The 22590-nt window shown below is 45.1% G+C and overlaps 4 protein-coding genes across 5 annotated transcripts in view; 3 read left to right on the forward strand and 1 right to left on the reverse strand.

Annotated features, from left to right (window-relative positions):
- Positions 1-425: 425 nt before the first annotated feature.
- On the forward strand, positions 426-17280 carry LOC135805055 (ras-related GTP-binding protein C-like). The gene is made up of 16 exons (XM_065319044.1): positions 426-620; positions 704-765; positions 863-952; positions 8652-8746; positions 9308-9339; positions 9773-9874; positions 10061-10187; positions 10362-10434; positions 11432-11471; positions 12672-12746; positions 13438-13502; positions 14962-15039; positions 15297-15398; positions 15556-15605; positions 15799-15845; positions 16433-17280. Exons 1-16 carry the CDS (start codon positions 618-620, stop codon positions 16484-16486), a joined length of 1095 nt encoding a protein of 364 aa, XP_065175116.1. The 5' UTR covers positions 426-617; the 3' UTR covers positions 16487-17280.
- LOC135806751 (uncharacterized) lies at positions 2533-5007 on the forward strand. The gene has a single exon (XM_065320975.1). The coding sequence runs from the start codon at positions 2533-2535 to the stop codon at positions 5005-5007; it is 2475 nt and encodes an 824-aa protein (XP_065177047.1).
- A 736-nt stretch (positions 17281-18016) lies between the features above and the next one.
- LOC135805057 (uncharacterized) lies at positions 18017-21700 on the reverse strand. 2 transcript variants are annotated; one of them, XM_065319047.1, is made up of 3 exons: positions 21305-21700; positions 20012-20142; positions 18017-18565 (listed from the first exon to the last, which is right to left on the reverse strand). In XM_065319047.1, the coding sequence occupies exons 1-3, from the start codon at positions 21436-21438 to the stop codon at positions 18456-18458; spliced, it is 375 nt and encodes a 124-aa protein (XP_065175119.1). In that variant the 5' UTR covers positions 21439-21700; the 3' UTR covers positions 18017-18455. The 2 variants fall into 2 exon arrangements, with proteins under 2 accessions (XP_065175119.1, XP_065175120.1); XM_065319048.1 differs by having other exon boundaries at positions 18017-18562; positions 21305-21672.
- Positions 21701-21986: 286 nt separating this feature from the next.
- LOC135805053 (uncharacterized) overlaps positions 21987-22590 on the forward strand; it is a 13132-nt gene continuing 12528 nt past the window's right edge. The window contains exon 1 of the mRNA XM_065319042.1: positions 21987-22590. This exon is cut by the window's right edge and continues 166 nt beyond it. Within this exon, the coding sequence (XP_065175114.1) occupies positions 22322-22590 (269 nt within the window). The 5' untranslated portion in view covers positions 21987-22321.

The following is a 22590-nucleotide window of genomic DNA, read 5'->3' on the forward strand; positions in this document are numbered from 1 at the left end:
GAGTACTTACTACATTCAGTGTAGTGTATGTCCTCAGTCCGACTCCGCGGTGTATCTGTCAAACTTGCTCGCATTGTGGCACGTATTTGGCCTCCAGAGACTAAACTTAGTAAGTTCTGCTTAGATAGTTTTGTTATTTGAGTTGTAAGGGGCATAATGATGAAGCTCAACACAATCTACTCCAGTGCCCGACATTACTCGTCACATCAGTACTGAAGTAATTACTAAATTACAAAACCTGTACATGTACTTGAAACCCTGCGATTGTCCGATATGCATTGCATGCATGATCATTGTAATTTGTATGCATGACGTCGCTCTTGAATGGTTTGCTGATCACATGACTCCTAGTCCTACGTAACACAGCAGTACTTTTTTGTACCGGTAGCTCTACTCTACTCGGGGGATCGGGCAGCGGGCAGACACATTTTTCCATGTTTGAAGTGATATCGAGTAGGGTCACGTCGATCAATACAAACTTTGTTCTGATTGTTTGGGGAGAAACAACTCGCTTTTGAATTCTGGCTCGTAGTTTCATCTTGTGCGCTGCGACAGGCAGTGTTTTGATGCTGCATTCCCTGGAACCAGTGCACTAACGTGTTTATTTTAGATTGGCCATGGTGAGAAGAGAGCTGAGAATTTCGATTGCTTTCTGCAAGAAGGCCTGTTTCTAAGAGTGTTCTACGTTCTGTGTGCTTCACAGTCGTCCTATGATGACGAGTATGGGAGCTATAGCGTCGTTGGATCATTTCCCGGGGAGTATGAGTAAGATGCAGTGTTCAAAATGCGGAACGAACTGCTTACGTGACATTTATCATACCAAGTTGTTCTGTTCATACATGTATTGCTTTCATCTTGGCAGTTATGGTGGAGGTGATGATGACGTAATGGCAGTAGCTGGAGGCAGTTCCTTCGAGAACAAGCCTAGAATTATGCTCATGGGATTAAGAAGGTGAGATTTTGTTCGTTCTGTCCACGATAATCATGGCTCTGGGTCATGTGGTTAAATTGTTTTTTGTTTATTTTTGTTTTGGAAGAAAGTTTTCAGCCCTTGTGCTCATCATTAATTTTTATGATCATTCCATGAATAAGGGTGGATACAATGCGTTCATTTCTACTCGGACCCCCCGTTCGAATTGAACACAGCCTGCAATGCTGAATGATGCAAATCGTATGCATGTACATGTACATGTCCAGTGTTGGTCGACTTGCGGCTTTGGCTCCCCCTCTCAATAAACGGTGTTTGACTGTTTGTTTCAGGGACGACAACAAACTTTTGCGACGACTCCTTAGACATTACCTGTAGAAAGGTTGTTTGCGCAACTCGCACTTCTTCTTGCCACTTGACAAACACTTGATTGGCACATGATTGCGAGCCAGATACAGGAGAAGCCCATCGAACGTGTGACTTGGCGAGCCTGCAAGAAAGCAACCCCTTTTTTTGCTAAATACACTGGGTTTTAAAGATTCACCCCATATCAACTAATACCCCGCGGCCTTAACATCACCAGGGATTCAACTTACAGTTCGCTCTGTTTCCAGGGCACCGAAAACCCAGACAGTAGCACAGCTTGGGTGTCACTGATGGTGGTCATGTTGAAGAGGCACTAAGAACTCTTCGTTAATTAATTGCAACATTCTCACCTCCGACCTGGCTAATCACAGTCTGTGCTGAGCAGAGCAGTACTAGTGGTAAGAACGTCAACGTTTTTTCTCGTGTGTTCTGGATGCCAATCGCAAGTCAGTCAAGTGAAGTTGGCAGCAAGAAGTTGCATCAGGATGAGGTTTGATGCTTCATGCAGCCTGATATTGACACAATAGGATATCAGCGGTGCAGGTAGTGATGTGGAGGATAGTCCAACACTGGCTTGCATTATGCATGTTGCCACAAGAGTACTAGTATGTACTCAGCCGTGGTGCACAATCCCTGGTATTGTGCCTGATTTTCAAATGGCTCGTGTGGGCAGGACTCCACTGCACGGTTTGATGTAACAGGTGCACATGCAGCCAGCATACCCTCTCACTGAGTCGTAACAACATCCATCACTAGTACAGTCTGTATCGGCTATAGAGTGACCGGACATAAGAATATATCGGCTACAGTGATATTGGTACGAAATTTCAAAAGCAAAACGTATTTTGTCCAGTACAAATATCACTATAACCAATATTATCGGATGTATTAAATGATATATCGGATATTATGATGGCAGCAAAGAATCAAAACATGCATAACACACTATATTATTATCGGCAAGAGTCCATAACCCCCCAGAGTGTGCAACTCGTGATCCTTCTCAGCACAAATCAGTGCCGCAACGAAATCCAAACTTCATACGTCATGTAGTGAGTAGCTATGACGAAATGGGAAGTTTGGCCCGGACCTACTTCGCCCGTTTGCCCAATTTGGGGTCTTCCTTTACGTAACGGCCAGGTGTTGTACGTAACACGCCTGGAAAGGCTCAAGTACACAAAGAATTATTTTAGAGTTGTCGAAGAGTTTTCTCTTTTGAGTGTCTCTCCGATAAGACAATGGCCACTGTTGAACCTAAAGCAAAGCGCTCCCCATGGTCGCCGGAGTGCAGTGTCTCTGTGGACGATATTCGTCAGTTTTTGCTCGATCTGGGCTCCTCATTTTCTTCTCTCGATTGTCGAGTGTTGGAAATTGTTAATTCTTCCAGCACCTGGATAGAGATTTATTGCTCGAAGTCTGTGCTTCTCACATGCAATGGAACACCCGTCAATTTGAACCGTCTGGTTGTGAACCCAGCAGGAACATTCACTTTCGAGTGTCTCTTTGGTGGGCGAACGGAGGAGGGAGAGTGTGCCGATGATTTGGATACGCTTACTCCGTATTTGGAAAGTATGCTACCTTCATCGGACATGAAGTTCTGCCCTGGGATAGCTGACTATGGGAAGCAATTCGAATCAGTACGTTTCCACACGAAGAATTTGAGGAAGTGGACGTTTCCTTTTGTTCGCTTTGACAGCGAACACTGTTCTGTATGGCACAAAGCAGGTCGAACTTTGCCACTTGAGGAGAAGAACTCCCCCATTGTACCATGCAAGGCTTGCAAAGCACTACAACATGACCTGGAGCGGCTGGTGAAAAGGGCAACTGAAAGAAACCAAGATGACAAGGCTGCAAGAGTGTCAGCATCCTCCACTGTGCCCCTGAAGTATCTGTCCCCTCACAGCCATTCGGTGCGTGCTCGCAATAAATCAGAGGTTCAGCGGATCACGAAGCGGCAGTTGGCTCGCTTGGAACAGTTTGACTTTGAACTATGTGAGGAACAGTCTTCGGAACTGTCTGCTGTATGCCAGGACATCAGTTCCAGCTTTGCACCAGACCTGGAGGGAATTTTTGAGGATGCTGGAGATGAGGCCGACATTTTACGGGCTGCTTGGCATTCCGATGTTGTGGCCCAGGAGCAGTTCAACAAGGACCAGAAGCAAAACGCGTCTGGGTCCAAGGGCAACAGGTGGAGTATGATAACTTACCGGCTTGCTCTGGCCGTCTTCACCCGCAGTCCCGCAGCCTATGAAGCCTTGAAGTCTTTTGGGATTTTGCAACTACCAAGTGTGCGCTCTTTGAAGCATTTTACGGGAGCACATTTGGATAACCCCGGGTGGTGTGAAGACAACATGGTCTTCCAACTGCAGAAGTACAGTAACTTCAAGAAGGTGGCCGAAGCTGAGCAGCGGTTAGTCCCCACCGGAGATGGTGTGATGGTCTTTGACGAGGTCAAAGTTGTTTCCAAAGTTCTGTGGAACTCAAAAAGTCAGCAGATATATGGTCTGTCCATGACCAGTGATGACCTGTCCAGCCTCCATGATGTATATACAGACTTGAAGGATGAGAAAACGGACCGCACTGAGTATATACTTCAGACCCTATGGCGGGACATGTCGGGAAGTTTTGATATCATTGGGCCCTACTACACCGCTGCCAAGACTCTGGATGCCAAGTTCACTTTGGCCTGTGTAATGGATACACTGCGCCTTTTCCATGCGTATGACTTCAAGGTCAGTGCTTTGGTCTGTGATGGTGCTTCAACGAACATGGCCATGATCAAGTCTATGATGGGAAAAAGTGGTTCATTCGGCATGCAAGAGGAGGAGGGTCCGAATCGACATGACATAAGGGCCTCGGTGGAACATCCAGTTTGGGCAAATCATCGACTATTTTTCATCATTTGCCCATCCCACCAGCTCAAAAACATGGTTAATGCTTTGAGCTCGTCGTCTCGTGGTGGAGCTAAGGCATTTGTCACCCAGGAAGGTGTTCCTTTTGGATGGCAGACTATTATAGACATGTACCAACGGGAGTGTGCCAAGATGAGAGCAGGCGAGCCTCGCGATGTGCCACATCTCCGTAAGAACTTTGTTTATAGGGACTCCTGGACTAAGTTGAATGTTTTGCCAGCCAAAATCATGCAGCAGGAGAAAGTTCTGACCGAACTTGCTGTGCACTGCCTTAGCCATCCTGCTGATGTAGCAAATGTTCAAGCATCCCGGCAGTACCTTCTTGCTTGCAGCAAACTATTTGAGGAAGGCACACTCTCCCATGTTCCAGTACGCAGCCCCACATGTACACCACTGCAGTCCATCAAGTCAGGGTATGCATTCTTTGAGTCATGGCTGAATGGACTTTTACTGGACCCAGCCTTCACTGCCTCCTCTCCAAAGCAGACCTCATTCTTGTCGTGGCAAACATGGGACCTCCTCAGGATAATGTGCTTTGGCTTCGTGGAATTCTGTGAGGACTATGTCACACGTCATCCAGGATACTACATTGTGCCAGTGAGAGTATCGGGCAGTGCTGTGGAGACATTGTTTTCCCAGCTTAAGCATTCTGCCGGAGGCCGTTTGTCTGCAGTTAATTACAGTACAGCCCGCGCATCTTTGGCTTTGCAGCGCAACCTTCATCCAGTCCATGCAAGTGGCAAGGACTACCGTGATGCTGCACTTGACTATGAAAGTGTGCCACTACGTAGGAAGAAGTAAGCACAGACAGGCATGTCACCTTTCAGGAGCTCGTGTTTTCTTATTGTTTGAGGTGGGTTTTCCCCTTCAATAGCCTCATTTTTCTTATTATTTGAGGTGGGTTCGTCCCCTTGCATAGCCTCATTTCTTCTTATTATTTGAGGTGGGTTTGTCCTCTTGAATAGCCTCATTTTTCCTATTATTTGAGGTGGGTTTGTCCCCTTGCATAGCCTCATTTCTTCTTATTGTTTGAGGTGGGTTTGTCCCCTTGAATCGGCCTCATTTTTCCTATTGTTTGAGGTGGGTTCGTCCCCTTGCATAGCCTGCATAGCGTCCCTCCTTGAGGGTTTGGCGTGGTTGTGTGCGGTACTCGCTGCCCTTTGAATGCTTGTCCAGTTGTTTCCACGAGGGGCCTATGATACGTGTGCACCACTGTATGTATTCCATATGTTTACAAGGATCATGGTGTTACAGCTTCGGCTTCATCTACGGCAAACCTCATTGTTTTGTGCCTGTTTTGTTGTGTGTTGTGATGGACTGTGCGAGAAAGGATGAGTCTGCCAATGACTTTCATCAAGAGTCCATAACCCCCTATAATACGGGGGTATGGACTCTTGTTCTCATCTGTTTCACAACAGTGTATGATGATTGTTTTGTCCCCTTGGCACATGGTAACGGTAGGTTCGCAGTGCTCTCTGATGTTTTTTTTTAGTTGCTCAATAAGACTAAGAGTCACAAGCCAGCATAATGCACTCAGGTAATAAATAAGACACACTGTAGTATCCTCACACAACCAAATCATCTCAACTGCATGTATGTAGCTTGGCCTTTATGCAATGAGTGAATATTCGCACAAGAAGCACTGACCATCACTCCGCTTCATGATGAGTGGGCCAAATGGGAAGAATGTTCTCTTCTCCCAACACTACATCGAACTAACGTGCACAACCATGCCAAACCCTCAAGGAGGGACGCATGCAAAAAGGCAACAGAATATATACAGCTCCAGGAGGGACGCATGCAAAAAGGCAACAGAATATATACAGCTCCAGGAGGGATGCATGCAAAAAGGCAACAGAATATATACAGCTCTAGGAGGGATGCATGCAAAAGAGCAACAGAATATATACAGCTCTAGGAGGGATGCATGTAAAAGAGCAACGGAATATATACAGCAGTGCACATGTGGCATAGGCCCATCGCGGTAACCACCGGACAAGCATGCAAAGGACAGCAAGTGATGCGCACAACCACGCCCAACTCTCCAGGAGGGACGCATGCAAAAAAGCAAAGGAATATATACAATGGTGCACATGCTCTATAGATGCATCAATGGCTTCAGTCACTTGGGATGGACCCACCTCAAATGATAAGAAAATAAGAGGCTATGCAAGGGTACGAACCTACCTCAAACAATAGGAAAAATGAGGCTATTCAAGGGTATAAACCCACCTCAAATAATAAGAAGAAATGAGGCTATGCAAGGGGATGAACCCACCTCAAATAATAGAAACAATGAGGCTATTCAAGGGGACGAACCTGTCAGGCAGATACTGCCCTCTTACATGCATTCATTGATTGTGTGGAAAGTCCTGACAACGCAAGGATAGTGACGTCCTTCAAGCATTACCAACATGGAGCCGGTCTCGTAGATTGAGACCACTGGTGGAAGATTTCCCATCTTCCAGAATCTGGTTTTGCTCAGCCGCATCAATGACTTCTCCGCACACTGCGTTCGTGACCTTCATGACGAGCTTGTGGGCCACGGCAATGATCACTTGATCCTCATACTTGTCTATGCCAAGTGTAGTCTGGACTGAGGAGATAAGACTCTTGGGTAATGTCTTGTCATGCTCAATACATGCAGAAGCAACCTTGACTAAATCATTGCCATACGTTGAGTAGGCATCGTAGTTAACAACAGAATAAATCTTCTGCAGGGCCAGACGAGCAAACTCCATATGCTCCTCCTTCAGGAACCTCATATGTCCTTTGTCACGAATGGAAAGCGACTCCGGAATGCTGGCTTCATCTTTCTCTGAATTGCTGACGCAAAGAGAACGAAGCAACACCAGCTCATTCTCTTCATTTCCACTCAGTGATCCGGATGTCTGTGCAGAGGCTTTTCTCTTCAAACCACCAATGCAGGAGGACAGTGCCCAGCCAAAAAAGCGATGGTAGTGTGTATCTGTTAGGGGGACAGGGTCCAACTGGGCCAAGTTGTCCACAGGCTTCAGCACATGTTTTATCACACGGCAGCACTCCAGCCAAACTGCGGCACCCACAGCCATTACAATAGAGGTACGATCATTCTCGCCGAGTCCACATGATGTCACATCAGGGCTATCCACATTAGACTTGACTAAGTGTGACCATTTCACCTGGAAAGTGGAGTACTTGTCAGCTCTAGCAGAGCACTGGCCATATAGGTCCACGTAATTCTTCACAAGCAAACTACAAAGGGACTTCCAGCATCCGTTCGCCGTGAAACTCTGGAGACGTGCTGGAAACAGCACCATATGGCGCTCAGCAGAGACAATGCTGGAAACATCGCTGGATAACTGCTCCAAATCAATCTTCTCCAGGGCATGAATGATCGATTTCTTCTGCGATGCAGTCAAAGCTTTCACTTTTGCCTTTCTCCTCTTGCGACGAGCAGGAGCAGGAACAGGAGCAAGACCAGGGGCAGGAAGAGGAGCAGGAGTAAGAGTAGGATCAGGAGGGTTACACATGGTGGAGGACACCATCCCAGTTGAACTACTTGTACCAAAATGGGACTGAGGAGCAGGTTGAAGCACATCTACTTCGATCGGGTCTTCATGCCGTGTGCCAAGAGCTATTTCCATCAAATCTTGTAAATCTATAATTATCCATGCCTATTCTTGCTATCCCGGAGTCACGAACTCTCCCAATACAATTATTACAAGCTTTTCAGACAACGAGCAGAGAAACTCTCTTCAAATAAAAAAATTCTGTGACCGTGAAATCAAAGCCGTTCTGCTGACACTGCATAGCCCGTGGAGCAAACGTTTTACGTGACACTTCCGTGGCTTGCTACCCCCGCCGGATGTACCAGATATCATGGCCCCATCCGCCCATGCTTGCCCGAGGACCGGATGACGCAATGTTTGGATTTCGTTGCGCCAGACCCCAACCAGGAGTTGCACACTCTGGGGGGTTATGGACTCTTGTTATCGGCTATAGTGATAACTTTAAAATACATGTAGCAATAATATCAAAGGCCCTATTTTTTTTACTTTCTTCACGTTGCTTATTTTTATAGTGATACATGTACATGTACATAACAGATTTTTTTAATGGAAATGCGGGCACTGTCAACTATGCAGCATGCTCATTTGTCAAAACGCCATGCTAGCTGGAAGTATTTCCTTGCCTTTCATGTGTCGATCAAAAAAAGAAAACAATCGATCGTATCGCATAGTGTGATGCATCGGTTACAGTGATAAAATCACGGAAATCAAAAGGGTGCGCTATAGCCGATACAGACTGTACATACATGTGCTGGTACCTAAATGATTGTAACAAGTTACAACACAGATTGCGTTTGTTATGTCACCCCAGCAACGCTGCATTCTAAGCTTGCCTATGGGTACGGATCTGCATTCTGAAATTGCTCTTTGTCCGCCGGTGCGTATGTTTTGCAGAAGTGGCAAGTCATCAATTCAGAAGGTGGTGTTCCACAAGATGTCGCCGAATGAAACGCTGTTTCTGGAGAGCACCAGCAAGATTGTCAAAGACGGTATCCTGCCCTGTCCAGTGCCATGACGTGTGCAGTGTCTGTTTTGTTCTGTGTATGATACAGCTGCGTGTACTTGTTATGGTTGGGTTTGGTTGTGCTAAGTCGAACAACAAACACGCAAATGTGCCGTCTTACATGAAGTCGACTAAATAGTGATGGAACTCTGCATCTGCATCTGCAGTACATGTAACTTATGTGTGAATGATATTGTGTGACATTCAGTGATGTGACCAAGTGAGTCTGGTCAGGCGAGACCACCTGGTTTTGGCAATCACCTGGGCTAGTCTGTTAGACCGCTTTCTTTCTTTTGCACCGAAATGTGTAGACTGTGGAAGAGTCACCTTGATTTCAGAGATCACCAGTGTTCAAGGATTGCTATAGACATGTCCCATGGCTTGTTGCTGACACGTTTTACCTGCATGGACATAGTCGATGTTCCAGCAAGTCTCTCTTTGGCTAGGCCAGTTTTGCATGTAGTGCATGGCCTCTAGCGCCATGGTTTGACTGCACCAGTTAGTGATCTCAAGTAGTTACTTGCCTTGATTCTGTAGTCGACACCAGACATTTCCAACAGTTCGTTCGTCCAGTTCCAGGTAAGCCTTTGCAGTCTGTATTCGTAGGAATGGTTTTGGGTCTTTCTTCGGGGAAGCACTGGAGAATTGTCGGTGGATTTTTCAGATCGTTCATCGTTTTCTTCATCGTGGTTGTGATGGATTTTTAAAAGCATTCTGTAATAATTCGGATTATTACTGCTCTGCATTCGGGGTGCAGAGAGGTGGATTGTCTGGTTTCTGCAGAACTAATTTAGATGAAATTTTGGGTCTTTTGCCCTTCATCTACAGTCATGTTCATTCAGCATTAGCACTGCATGATTGTGATGGTATCGTCTTTGCCTAGGTGTGCTCTGCGTTAGATGTATGTACTTTGAAGTAGCAGGGCTTGGTAAAGAGGCATGTGTGTGTGTGGGGGGGGGGGGCAGTGTTTGGAACTTGTCACTTGATTGTTTTCGTATTTGACTTGTTTCAGATCTGGGACTTCCCTGGTCAGATTGACTTCTTCGACCCGGCCTTCGACTCAGAGATGATTTTTGGATCTTGCAATGCACTAGTATTTGTCATTGATGCCCAGGTGAGTCACAATTTCATGTCTGCTTCCGGCATCCGTTTGGCAAAACTATGCTAAACTGCACGTTTCCCCCTGATATACTCTACCATTGGAGGTGGCTATTCAGGGGTTGTATACATGCATTCCAACAGTTGTCCGCTTGCTTCATCATCAAGTTCCTGTGTTTGTTTGTGTGTGTGTTCCTTGTAGGATGACTACATGGATGCACTCGCAAAGCTGCATCTTACTGTGTCAAAGGCCTATCAGGTCAACCCCAATATCAAGTTTGAAGTATTTATTCACAAAGTGGATGGCCTGACAGACGATCATCGGATAGGTATGATTGTATTTTGTGTGTATGCTCTCTTCTCTCAGCTTGCTTCACCCTTGCAGCTAGTCTTTTTTTGTTTTGTTTTGTTTTGTTGGTTCAAGAATCAAGACTGATGTGGGCATGTCCACTTTCAGTTCCCTTTCATGTATTTGACGTCTGTGTTTCGTTGCGTCCTTCCAGAAACCCAGCGTGACATTCACCAGCGTGCAACAGATGAGCTGTCAGATTCTGGCTTGGACGCCATTCACCTCAGGTAAATGTTCGGTGTACTTGTACAGCCCATTGATCAAAGCGATTTGTCACAGATCTTCTTGGATCGGAATATGTATGCAGTCTGTCTGAAAAAAATTAGGAAGAAAAGGGGACCAAAGAGCTACAAGTTACGCTATAGTAGGGAGGTTTAGTCCCACGTAATCCGTGGGTACTTTACGTGTGTGTACCACGTGATACTCAGTGACCCACGTACAGACGTTTTCTGATTCACGACATACCGTGTATGGAGGCTCACCCACGTTCCGCCAGAACGTGGGTGAAAATCAGAATGGAGCGCATTGTGCGAGCTGTGAGGGTGCTCAGCTGAAGAAGTTTCCGAAGCACGAAATCAAAATATTGGATGAGCTTCTTAGGCCCGGGTAGCTTCGTCCTTTGACCAGGTTTGGGCCTTTCGCTTCATGCTTTTGTTTGTTCCGTGTGACTAAACACAACATTGCAACGTGGATGCCCTTCATCCACTTTACGTGTATCACCCACGTACGCGTTTCCGTTACGTGGGAACTAAACCTCCCTATTATCCACTAACACCACCAGTTACTTTACAATCAGCTCATGCGATAACATTGCACGACACTGACCAACGGTACTGACATTCTAGTCCTAACTGGCAATCAATCAATCTTTTCTTCTTATAATTCGTCCTTGGCTCTCTACCTGAATCTCTCTGATAAAGTATTTTATTTCCGTTCATGATGAGGACTGCTTGTATTTCTACTTCACAGCTTCATAATGTTTTCGTTTGCCTGTCAGAAGGAAGCGTAATATGCAGTTCATAGCACTGTAACTAGCGTATCTTGATCTTTTCTCTGGAAATATGGCATGGTGTGTGCAAGCAGGTGAAGTTACTGGCTGTGCGTCTACAGTGTCTACAATTTCCGTTCTTTGCCTGATGTTTGTATTCTCACCTCACCACACACATTGTCTTTTATCCTCTGATTTGTGTGTGTGTGTGTGTGTGTGTGTCTTTGTGCGCACAGCTTCTATCTGACAAGTATATACGACCACTCCATATTTGAGGTATGTACGAGCTGCACAGAGTTTGATTGGTGTATACTTAGTACTTCAAGTGTCAGGTGTTACAAGTAGGGAGTAGTAAAATATCTGGAGATGACACACCACTAATCCTGATTTTTGATGCCTGCCTCACAAAAAATTCTTTTTATACTTTTTAAAGAATATGGCAATAAGCAGGACGAGCTGAAGCGACATTTGGATTACTTTATTAACAATGTAAGCGATGGAGACGATGCAAGAAACAACCTAAAGGGTAAGGAAAAATACATGTAAGAAGAAAAAGGCAATGGAAAAAAAGATGATTCGAACAAGTTTTCGTACAACACTCTTCAGGAATCACCGTTGTACTAAAGAACAAAATGAGAACAAAGGAAATAATATAGCAATCAAGGTAGGGTGACACGATACAATGACAGCACTGGAATATCGAGGTGCGATTTCTCACAAAAGTGTGCAGAAAACAAGGGTATACAAGTAAGAACTAAGCGTGATAAGTGTTTTTCCTTTGTTCTTTAGTACAACGGTGATTCCTGAAGAGTGTTGTACGAAAACTTGTTCGAATCATCTTTTTTTCCATTGCCTTTTTCTTCTTACATGTATTTTTCCTTACCCTTTAGGTTGTTTCTTGCATCGTCTCCATCGCTTACATTGTAAATAAAGTAATCCAAATGTCGCTTCAGCTCGTCCTACTTATTGCCATATTAAAATTATTGTCTCCTCGTCGAATTTTTAAAGTATATTAAATATAGGAAAAAAGATGATCTATCTGGCCCTATCGAAGACTGAGCTCGACGGTTCTCATGTTTAGCTCGGTTCAAATTGGAGGCCCATATTGAAATATCGCTTAACACGGTCGCTGGTCTGGTGAAATACTCACACGCCGTAACAGCATCACCCAATAGCGAGACACCCCGTCCTTTTACTCACACATAATTATTACCTTAGGCATGTACCCAGCCACCTATCTGCATTGCCCGATTGCTGGATGCATGGTTCATCTGTCGAATCTTTGCTGCCACTGTTTTGAGATCACTCTTGGGCAATGGGCAGCTGGGTGTGCCTGCAGGACTACCTGTACCATGTCAAGCTTGTGTGTTCAGGGATTTCTGCAAGCTAAGTACCGGTAGTAGTCTAAAGCACTGTGTTAATGATGTGATGTGATCACTAGACTGCTGTACTATATGTTCTGTTCTGTCTTCCTAGGCATTCAGTAAAGTCGTGCAGAAGCTCATTCCACAGCTGCCAACTCTCGAGAACCTCCTCAACATTCTAATATCGGTATGTCCAGCCTCCACACATGCATTCCTTTATTTTCCTAGCACCCATTGTAAATTGGCAGAGTGCTACTGATTATACGGTCTGGTTTGTTGTGATAGACTGCACACACTGTATTCAGTGTATTGTCCTGACAAGTACAGCACAGTACACAGTATGTAGTACTGTATAAGTACAAAGTTTCGTTTGGAATTAACTTTCGCTATATTCGTTAGGGGGTACGAAATAACTAAGTTTTTTTCTGAACGTTCGGGGTGAAAGACCTCGGCCAAAAACGAAATTTAGTGCGTAACGAAAGATTTCGTGAACGAAAATTTGTACTTATACAGTAGCATCAACTGTGCACGCCATACTGCACTGACACAGTACCGTGCAGTACAGCACATAGTATGTTGTAGCATCAACTGTACACGCCATACTGCACGGACACAGTACCGTGCAGTACAGCACACAGTATGTTGTAGCATCAACTGTGCACGCCATACTGCACGGACACAGTACCGTGCAGTACAGCACACAGTATGTTGTAGCATCAACTGTGCATGCCATACTGCACGGGCACAGTACCGTGCAGTACAGCACCAACTGTATGCTACACTGGGTGCATCCTCTGTGATTGACAGTGGATGTGGGCTATCTGAAAATCGTGTCCTTCCGCCCCCTGGCACTGCAACGTTTGTCTCCTCATGCGCAGAACTCCGGAATGGAGAAGGCTTTCCTGTTTGACGTTGTCAGCAAGATCTATGTAGCTACCGACAGGTGAGATTACTAACTGATAGGTCTGTATTAGTCAAGTTGGTGTAGGCAAAATATGCACGGCTCATGACTGTGGCGGTCCGGTAGTCTGCAGTCCCAGCTTATTATTGATGTGTATGATTCAAAGGCACCAGTGAATTTTAGCCTGTACGGTGACAGCCAGTTGGCAGGGTTTTGGTCCTTGCACTTCTATCTGATCCTGTGGTTTGATCTCTCTTGTGTGTGTGTGTGTGTGTGTGTGTGTGTGTGTGTGTGTGTGTGTGTGTGTGTGTGTGTGTGTGTGTGTGTGTGTGTGTGTGTGTGTGTGTGTGTGTGTGTGTGTGTGTGTGTGTGTGTGTGTGTGTGTGTGTGTGTGTGTGTGTGTGTGTGTGTGTGTGTGTGTGTGTGTGTGTGTGTGTGTGTGTGTGTGTGTGTGTGTGTGTGTGTGTGTGTGTGTGTGTGTGTGTGTGTGTGTGTGTGTGTGTGTGTGTGTGTGTGTGTGTGTGTGTGTGTGTGTGTGTGTGTGTGTGTGTGTGTGTGTGTGTGTGTGTGTGTGTGTGTGTGTGTGTGTGTGTGTGTGTGTGTGTGTGTGTGTGTGTGTGTGTGTGTGTGTGTGTGTGTGTGTGTGTGTGTGTGTGTGTGTGTGTGTGTGTGTGTGTGTGTGTGTGTGTGTGTGTGTGTGTGTGTGTGTGTGTGTGTGTGTGTGTGTGTGTGTGTGTGTGTGTGTGTGTGTGTGTGTGTGTGTGTGTGTGTGTGTGTGTGTGTGTGTGTGTGTGTGTGTGTGTGTGTGTGTGTGTGTGTGTGTGTGTGTGTGTGTGTGTGTGTGTGTGTGTGTGTGTGTGTGTGTGTGTGTGTGTGTGTGTGTGTGTGTGTGTGTGTGTGTGTGTGTGTGTGTGTGTGTGTGTGTGTGTGTGTGTGTGTGTGTGTGTGTGTGTGTGTGTGTGTGTGTGTGTGTGTGTGTGTGTGTGTGTGTGTGTGTGTGTGTGTGTGTGTGTGTGTGTGTGTGTGTGTGTGTGTGTGTGTGTGTGTGTGTGTGTGTGTGTGTGTGTGTGTGTGTGTGTGTGTGTGTGTGTGTGTGTGTGTGTGTGTGTGTGTGTGTGTGTGTGTGTGTGTGTGTGTGTGTGTGTGTGTGTGTGTGTGTGTGTGTGTGTGTGTGTGTGTGTGTGTGTGTGTGTGTGTGTGTGTGTGTGTGTGTGTGTGTGTGTGTGTGTGTGTGTGTGTGTGTGTGTGTGTGTGTGTGTGTGTGAATGAATGTGTGTGAATGTGTGTGAATGTGTGTGAATGTGTGTGAATGTGTGTGAATGTGTGTGAATGTGTGTGAATGTGTGTGAATGTGTGTGAATGTGTGTGAATGTGTGTGAATGTGTGTGAATGTGTGTGAATGTGTGTGAATGTGTGTGTGTGTGTGTGTGTGTGCATGTTTGTGTGTACATGTGTGTGTGTGTGTGCACGCGCGTGTGTGTGTGTTTACCCTCCTCTCCAGTTCACCTGTTGACATGCAGTCCTATGAGCTATGCTGTGACATGATTGACGTAGTCATTGACGTGTCTTGCATATATGGGTGAGTTGAATTCAGAGATAGTCTTGTGGCGATGGGGCCGACTTGTTTTGTCCAGGGTTGTCACTCAGGTAGATGCTGGGTTCGATGTGGCCAACTGTCTGAGCAGTGCTTTCCACTTTGCACTGTGCGTGAACATAGGATTGTGTTTTACTCTCACGAATGTGTCACTCGCTAGCTTGGTTTCAACCCATGTAGTGTATAGATCAGCAGTTGAGAAGTGGTGGTGCTGTTGTTGCAATTGTTGTTGTCACTGTCAGGATACGAGAGGATGATGCGAGTGGTTCAGCGTACGACTCAGAGTCAGCTTCTATCATCAAGTTGAATAACGGCACTATCCTCTACCTGCGGGAGGTGAACAGGTACGCGCTCCATGGGGTTTGGCATGTCTTCAGCTTGCCCGTTGGTAGATCCTGACTTGCCATTCTCCTGTCTTGGTCTTTGTCTTGAGTGACTTCCCTCGTGCTCGGATTTCAGTTGCCAGCACTGTGTTTGCTCTATCTTACCTGTGTCCTTCAGATTCCTGGCACTGGTTTGTATTCTGCGGGAAGATCACTTTGGCCGGCAAGGTAAGCTTCGCTTCTGGTGTTGAAGTATGTTCTCTGTAGCATGACTATAGTCTATGATTGATTCCAAGTGCATGCCAGATACTTGGTACATCTCTTTATTACCCAGGTTGCTTTGGAGGCAAGAAGGCTATATTTGCACATGAATCTATCGAGCAAATCTGCTTTCCGGACATTGTTTTGTTCTTGTGCTCAGGGCTCATCGATTACAACTTCCATTGCTTCCGCGAGGCAATCCAAGAAGTAAGGAGATGTGTGCCTGTGTTTCTTGAAGCTTCACTTTTCAGAGTCAAGTGCTCCACTCTGTGGCTTGGCTATTCCTATTTCTTGTCTTCGTGTATAGTAGTTCATGTGACCTGTTCTCTGTACCATGTATGGTGCGCTATTGTTTCAATTTGTCTGTGTCTCACACACAGCCAGCAGCTGCTAACTGTGCAGTACTAGTAACTTATCGGTGCATATACATGTACACTGTACATGCGTGGTGTGGAAGCCATCGTAATGTGCAGTAAAACCTGCCCTAACCGGACGCCCTTGGTCCAGCGGGAACTGGCCTGATATTACATGTACTTCAGAAGTACAGGATTCCACTTGATCCAGGGATGCACGTTCAATCCACAGCACTTTGGTGCATGAAACTGTGTCCGGTCAATACAGGATTCCGCTTGGTACATGGTCCGGCCAACACAGGTTTTACTGTATTTGCCGAGGTTTCTGGTTCTTCTCTCTGTTTTGATAGACCGCTCTACACTGCTACCTGTGACCTAAGCTGTGATGTAGGTGGTATGTTATTGTGTGTCTTTCTTTTTTGCTGTTTCTTTTTGCATCAGGTGTTTGAGGTACGTCGCCAGTCGCAAGCCAAGGCAATTGCTGGAGCATCTTGAGTGCCGGCACGCTGTATGTTATCTTACAAGCTTACCTGTTGCCACGGTGAAGAAACCAGTGTATAGCTCACGAGCGCCAGGTAGCACTGTGTTGGTGAAGTCTTTATTCTTTTTTAACAGTTGGTTTACCAGTAGTCTCTCTCTCTCTCTCTCTCTCTCTCTCTCTCTCTCTCTCTCTCTCTCTCTCTCTCTCTCCCCACACACGCACACTTTCCGAGGAATGCCTTTGTATTATAGTGTTTATTGCCCTCGAAGTCTCGACTATGCTCTGCATGTTCTGAAACTGAAATGCTGCCGATTCTCCCTTCCTCTACCCTCTATGCTGGCTTATTCTGTCATACTTTTTCTCATCAGCTCCATGCATCCTGTGGATCCAGCGAATAATTGGATGCCAGCCTTTGATAGGGAGCTCAATTACTAGTAGCCCCATATGGACCCCATGAGCCCCTCGTATACAAATCTAGCATGCACTGTGATAATTATGTGGGCATGTACTAATGCCGTGTGCACATATTTGATTTTTTTCGTCTTTCTTCCCATTCCTCTCTCATAAAACTTGCTCATACGTTTGATGACCGACAACAATTGACAATATCTGTACATAGATGTTTTTGCTACTTGTAAGTACTTCAAGTAGTTTTGTATAATTATGTATTTTGCTTTATTTTTAGTTTTACCACGTGCACGAGTTGGTTAGATTTGCGTCCAGTTTGAACGAGAATGGACACAATGCAGATTACGAGTTCTCTTCTTGTTCTTGCAGCGATTTGGGATGCCCCTATCTTTCTTCTCGATTCCAACATTGTGTGTGTGTGTGAGAGACAGACAGACAGACAGAGAGTGCATGTGTGTCATGGCTTCTACCGTAGCATCGCTATCATCACCTCTGGCGATGGGTGCCAAAGAGTCGAAAAGGTGTGTAGGTGTATGTATATATGCAGCTTCTGACTTCCCTGCATGGGTGTCTGTTGTGGCAAAATTCCGGGACTCATAGTTGATGCAGTTATGCGCCGGGCGGGGAGTGCATACAACCGAGCATGCAGGAGACTTGCTTGAATCCTGCGTGTATGGACCATATAACACTAAAATGATAAACCCAGAATTTCGCCGTGGCAGCAACCCATCCGATCTGCACACTCTGGGCTTCATCAAAATGACAGGGACAACAGATGTAGTTTATATTTTTTAATTATTATTTTATACGGAGTAACATCGAGCAGCCAAAGAACATCCTGGCTGGAGAGCTACCACCAACATTTTTAAGAACGTCGTGCCAAGCTGGAAGGAAAATAGAAAATACCAGTGTGGTTTTACGTACTGGTAACACTGCATGCACAGTGTACGGTATCTACTATGTGAACAAGTACAAGCGCTGAATAGGACACAAAGACGCTGGAATCTCAAAAAAATCACTCGCCAGAAGCAGAGCTAGAGAGCCCCCCCCCCCCCCCCCCCCCTCTGATGTCACTGTAGTGAACACAGTCGTTACTCTCAGAGGCTTGCAAATCAAAGAAATATTGGCGGTGCACGTAGAGACTCCAGTCTTATTGATAAAGGAATCGAGCAATAACGTTTTAATCACCGCAGGAGCGAACAGTGGGAAAATAAAGAAAGCAAGAATGCCCGCATGAAAGTAGATTCGGTTCAGTCAGAGAATAAAAGTGAACACACTGTCACATAATTCTCATGAAAACTTCATCTTTGGTCTCAATCAATCTGGAAGTCAACCATAGCTTGCCTCAATAATATATACAATCAAAGCTATTTACACAAGACGGCCATTTGTACACGGACTACAACATACTGGTAACTAGAATACAAGGATCAGCAAACATTAAAAAACCCTACAAAAATCCACAATTTTGTACAGTTTTGTACAGTCACAATTTTGTGATTTTGTGCAGTCGAAAAAACACCATGAAATGCACACACCACAAATGTATGTGCACAAGAAAAAGCCGGTATTTCCCTAGCACTTCTTTTTCTTCCTCGGAGCGATGGCGGTACGACTCTCCTCCTCATCACTGCTGCTCGATTCGGCTTCAGCTATCTGCCGCTTGGCTGCTAGTGCCTGATCTGCTACCCAAACAGCAAGCCACAAGCACACACACACACACACACACACACAGAAAATGGTAAGATGTGGTGATAAATATGCACAAAGTACAATGTACTCGCACTCAAGTCTTTCAGAGAGATGCAAACACTGGAAATAAAACAACAACATTTAATGATGCCAACATGATACTACCGTAGTAATAGCATGTCACAATCATGAACTGCAAAAAGGTATGAACATGTGCATTCATAAACGTTTTTCTTTCGATGGTCATCAGTGAACCTACCGGTACATTGAATGTTGATTTACAGGTGAATAAACAGTACTATATTATGACAATACTCATAATATATTTCGCTGTTTACTTTAGCTATCTTCTTTCTTTCTTTCTTTCTTTTTGCGCTGTTTTACCACCTTCTTACTGTATTTAATCCACTGTTCCTGTTCCTTTTCCCTTGCCTGTATTTCACCTGATGAGAAGGCTTGAAAGTATACTTGTGAAGACGAAAACTTTCAAGATGTTTGTAATGAGCCTGAAGTGTGTCCTTTTTATGAGTATTATCGCATTTTTGTCTCAGAGGAAACTGTTTACATATTATGACAAAGTCATGATTGGAGGTTAGTAATACAAAAACTATAGTAGCAGGCTAGCAGCAAGGGTGCAAGGGTGAAAAAGTGATTACATTGTCGCAATGGTGTGAAATCAGTGTAAAAGTGATATGGTATTATGTTGGCATCATTTGTTCTATTTTTTGCTTCTTTCTCCAAAACGCCTCTTTGTGTCTTTCTATATTCGATTGGAGCATGTCTTTGCTTCTGTGTGAGGGGATTTGCCCACTATAGTGCCTTACAATTGTATATTATAAGTATTGCCTTAGACTTGTATATTATATTGGCTGCAATTGTTCAATGCACATTAGAGTAAGGAGGTTATTCGAGTGATGTCATCAGACTCATCAAACACGCTTTGTGTCGAGTAGCACATCAGTGTTTGTGATGCCACTCAATAAAAACAGCTCAAAATAACAATGACGTAAACGGAATTTCGAAAGAAAGGTGTCAGCACCGACGCAATCCACACAGTCAAGTAAGCCAATTTATTAACCGAACGTTTTCGTTCCCTTCTCATCATGGGTATTAAAATACTAAATACAGGGAATAATGGAAAAGTGTCAAATACAGCAACTTATAGAGCTACAGCAAAAGCATAGATTGAGAACCTCACGCTATACGTGTGGAAAAATTAAAATTCAGCTGAATAAGTCAACAACAGGGTGAAGGTGAAGAAATGACTAAAACACAATGAAAACATCAATGAGAAGAAGCATTCCTGACACTTTTACGGAATTATCGCTATATATGTACCAGCAGAAGGGTACTCAGTATCGATGAGCCCGGAGCAAATTCTAGTTTGCTCTGCTCGTCTAACGAGTGAACGTTTGTACTACAAGTTGCATTGCACTTACCAGGTCTCCGGTGCCCTGTGTCCTTTTGACGATGATTCGCTTTTAGTCCCTTGCAGATAGCATCACGCACCCGCGCCTGGTGTTTCGCCTTTTCCCTCTCCTTGGCAGACACCTTTGCACCCACGCCGAGACTACATGGTGAATGGGATAGCATGGCGTTGTCGAATAGATAGGAGAAAAAGACAGAGAGAACCTCAACATAACAAAATGAACTTCTGTAATCAAGTACAGGCAGAAAATGTCGTCGGTCAATAATTTCGTCCAACTCCAAAGAAAGGGAGTTCGTCCGGTTGTAAATTTCGTCCATGGATCATGAGAGTGTATTGAAAAGCTGGACAAATCGACATTAGTCCGGCATTTAATTTAGTCCAAAAGCTCCTTGGACGAAAAAGACGAATGTTTCTGCTTACACAGTAGTGTGCTTCACTGTCCGAAGAGTGCTCAATAACCTTAAAGGGCATATAGAACTTCTGAAAATATTACCTTGGAGAACACACACAATTAAGAAAAATCCACCACACATACTGTTATTGGTATGTGGAATAAACTCATGGCAAATCTTTGCGTTTCAGTAAAACAGACACTTTACAGTTCGTCGGCGCTCTGTTCTTCAGCGCCTGACAGCACTGCACTCCTATAAGGTGTGCATGCCCAGTTCAAGGTGCAAATTATCACACACTGTTACAGTGTATACTGTAGGAATTGTAGTGACTGAGATCAGTCCTTTGGAGGAACTTCTCATTCGAAGAGCAGTCGATTCCTGGCGGTGACAGAAAAACGTCATTCACCACGCCAATCGGCCAAGTGACATGCGTCATGCCGGGCACCAGCGGGAATCGCATAACCTCACTCCACACAGGGGTGGTGAGCACACATGCTCTTTCCCTGGGCACTGCAAATTCACAAATCAGTTCACTGTCTCATTAGTGTTGAATTACACCAACGTATTGTAGATAACACTGCTCCTTGGTAGACTTCCACTTCATATTGCATCCTGATGATGGCAATTTGCCGAAACGTTGATATTAAGTGATACAGTGAGAGATACTGGTAAGCAAAACCTTCAAGGCCCCACCCTTGTGGTGACAGCACCACGTCATAAATCAAGGACCACCAGTTCCAATGATACATTTTACCAGCATCCTTGAAAAGAAACACGTGGAGGCCCAAGTAAACACATTCCCCTAAAGTCGTCGAGCATTGCCAGCACAAGGCAGGCCGTGTGAATACTGGATAGAAAGTATAGAACACCCTCACAAAAATTAATATCGTATCTAGGATGGATGACCTCACCTCTCTGGGCGCTCCTGTATCAAAATAGAAAACGAGCTTGCGTTTGGAGTGGACTTGGATTTCTTGGAACCACATCCACTCAGCCAGTTTGTACTGAGTTGGGATACTGCAGAAGCAGAATCAACGTCCGCCATTCTCGGAGCAGGTACAATAGCTAAGTACTGACTGTACTGTCACTTCTAACAACAATCAACATCAGTTGAATTAGTCTCCAGTTCCATGTGCAGTCATTCGAGTTTCCAGCAAGACATTTCCTTTGAGCTAACAGTGTACTGTAACAACAATGTCAATAGTCCAAAGACGAAGTGATTCGAATGAATAATTTAGAATATTTAATACTAGTACAGTAATAATTATGTGATTCATTTCATTTTTTCAACCTGCACTGCACTACGTAGAGTCTACGCAGCTACGTGTACATGTACTTGTACTTTGTAGCATGCAGCATGCATGCATGCCGGCATTCAGAGTTCAACTACTGTAACCAGGTAACCAGGTAACTAAGCTAAATAAAGTAACAGCTAGTTACGTCAAGTCACTGACGACACACACACACGATGTACGTCGCGTCGACTGTGGTGACACGACACGAGTCACGTGCGTGTGCTATTTTGGTGTGCTGACGTAGTTAATTACGTAAGCAGGGGTAATTCCCAAACCATGTCGGTACAGTTTTTCGGTCCACTTCTTGAAGGATCTAGCTCGGAGGCGCTAGTGCCAGCAATGGCACAGAAATGCTTATGTTTCTCTTTTGCAAGTCCTCCAAACCTGTTCCTCTCGCTAGCGCTGGGCATGGGAACGAAGGCAAATGCTGTACGGATACTCGTACTGTACTCGTATTGTGACTGCAGAGCAAGCTCCTCGAGTTCGCTGGAATGATGGAGGGCAACCATCGATAGGCTTTCATTCGTCGAATGAAATTTTGATTATTCATTCTCCGACAAGTGTGCCGAGCTGTGCTAGATACCAGTTGGTGCACAACAGTGGCGAGCGCCGCCGCATGTGCTATCTGCAAGGATGGCACAGATCTATATTCTGAATTCGGACAATCCTCAGGAATCGTCAGCGCAATGGGCGATGAAGGGCGACATTATGATTCTGTCTGCATCGTCTGCAGGAAGAAGCCAAGATATGCTTCAACTTGAGCGACCCAGCTGGGCTGGTCAGAAAGGAACAGTGGTATGCCCGAGAGACACGGCTGTGGTTATCACCCAACGCGATGCGCTATTGCTGTTACCAATCGGTGAGAAAAGTTCTGGCGGTATGAGTTCCTACCACCGCTGGAA

The sequence above is a fragment of the Sycon ciliatum genome, chromosome 1 (assembly GCF_964019385.1).
Source record: "Sycon ciliatum chromosome 1, ocSycCili1.1, whole genome shotgun sequence".
NCBI classification, from domain to species: Eukaryota; Metazoa; Porifera; class Calcarea; order Leucosolenida; family Sycettidae; genus Sycon; species Sycon ciliatum.

What these genes read in the sequence shown, in the direction of transcription:
- LOC135805055 (XM_065319044.1), top strand. An exon ending in GTTCGTTCGTCCAGTTCCAG is followed by an intron (nt 9,340 to 9,772) that starts GTAAGCCTTTGC and finishes GACTTGTTTCAG; the next exon opens with ATCTGGGACTTCCCTGGTCA. An exon ending in AGATCACTTTGGCCGGCAAG is followed by an intron (nt 15,606 to 15,798) that starts GTAAGCTTCGCT and finishes TCTTGTGCTCAG; the next exon opens with GGCTCATCGATTACAACTTC.
- LOC135806751 (XM_065320975.1), top strand. Translation starts at nt 2,533, where the DNA reads ATGGCCACTGTTGAACCTAAAGCAAAGCGCTCCCCATGGTCGCCGGAG.
- LOC135805057 (XM_065319047.1), bottom strand. Translation starts at nt 21,438, where the DNA reads ATGGCGGACGTTGATTCTGCTTCTGCAGTATCCCAACTCAGTACAAAC. An exon ending in ATACAGGAGCGCCCAGAGAG is followed by an intron (nt 20,143 to 21,304) that starts GTGAGGTCATCC and finishes TTCACCATGTAG; the next exon opens with TCTCGGCGTGGGTGCAAAGG. An exon ending in CACAGGGCACCGGAGACCTG is followed by an intron (nt 18,566 to 20,011) that starts GTAAGTGCAATG and finishes CTGTTTGGGTAG; the next exon opens with CAGATCAGGCACTAGCAGCC.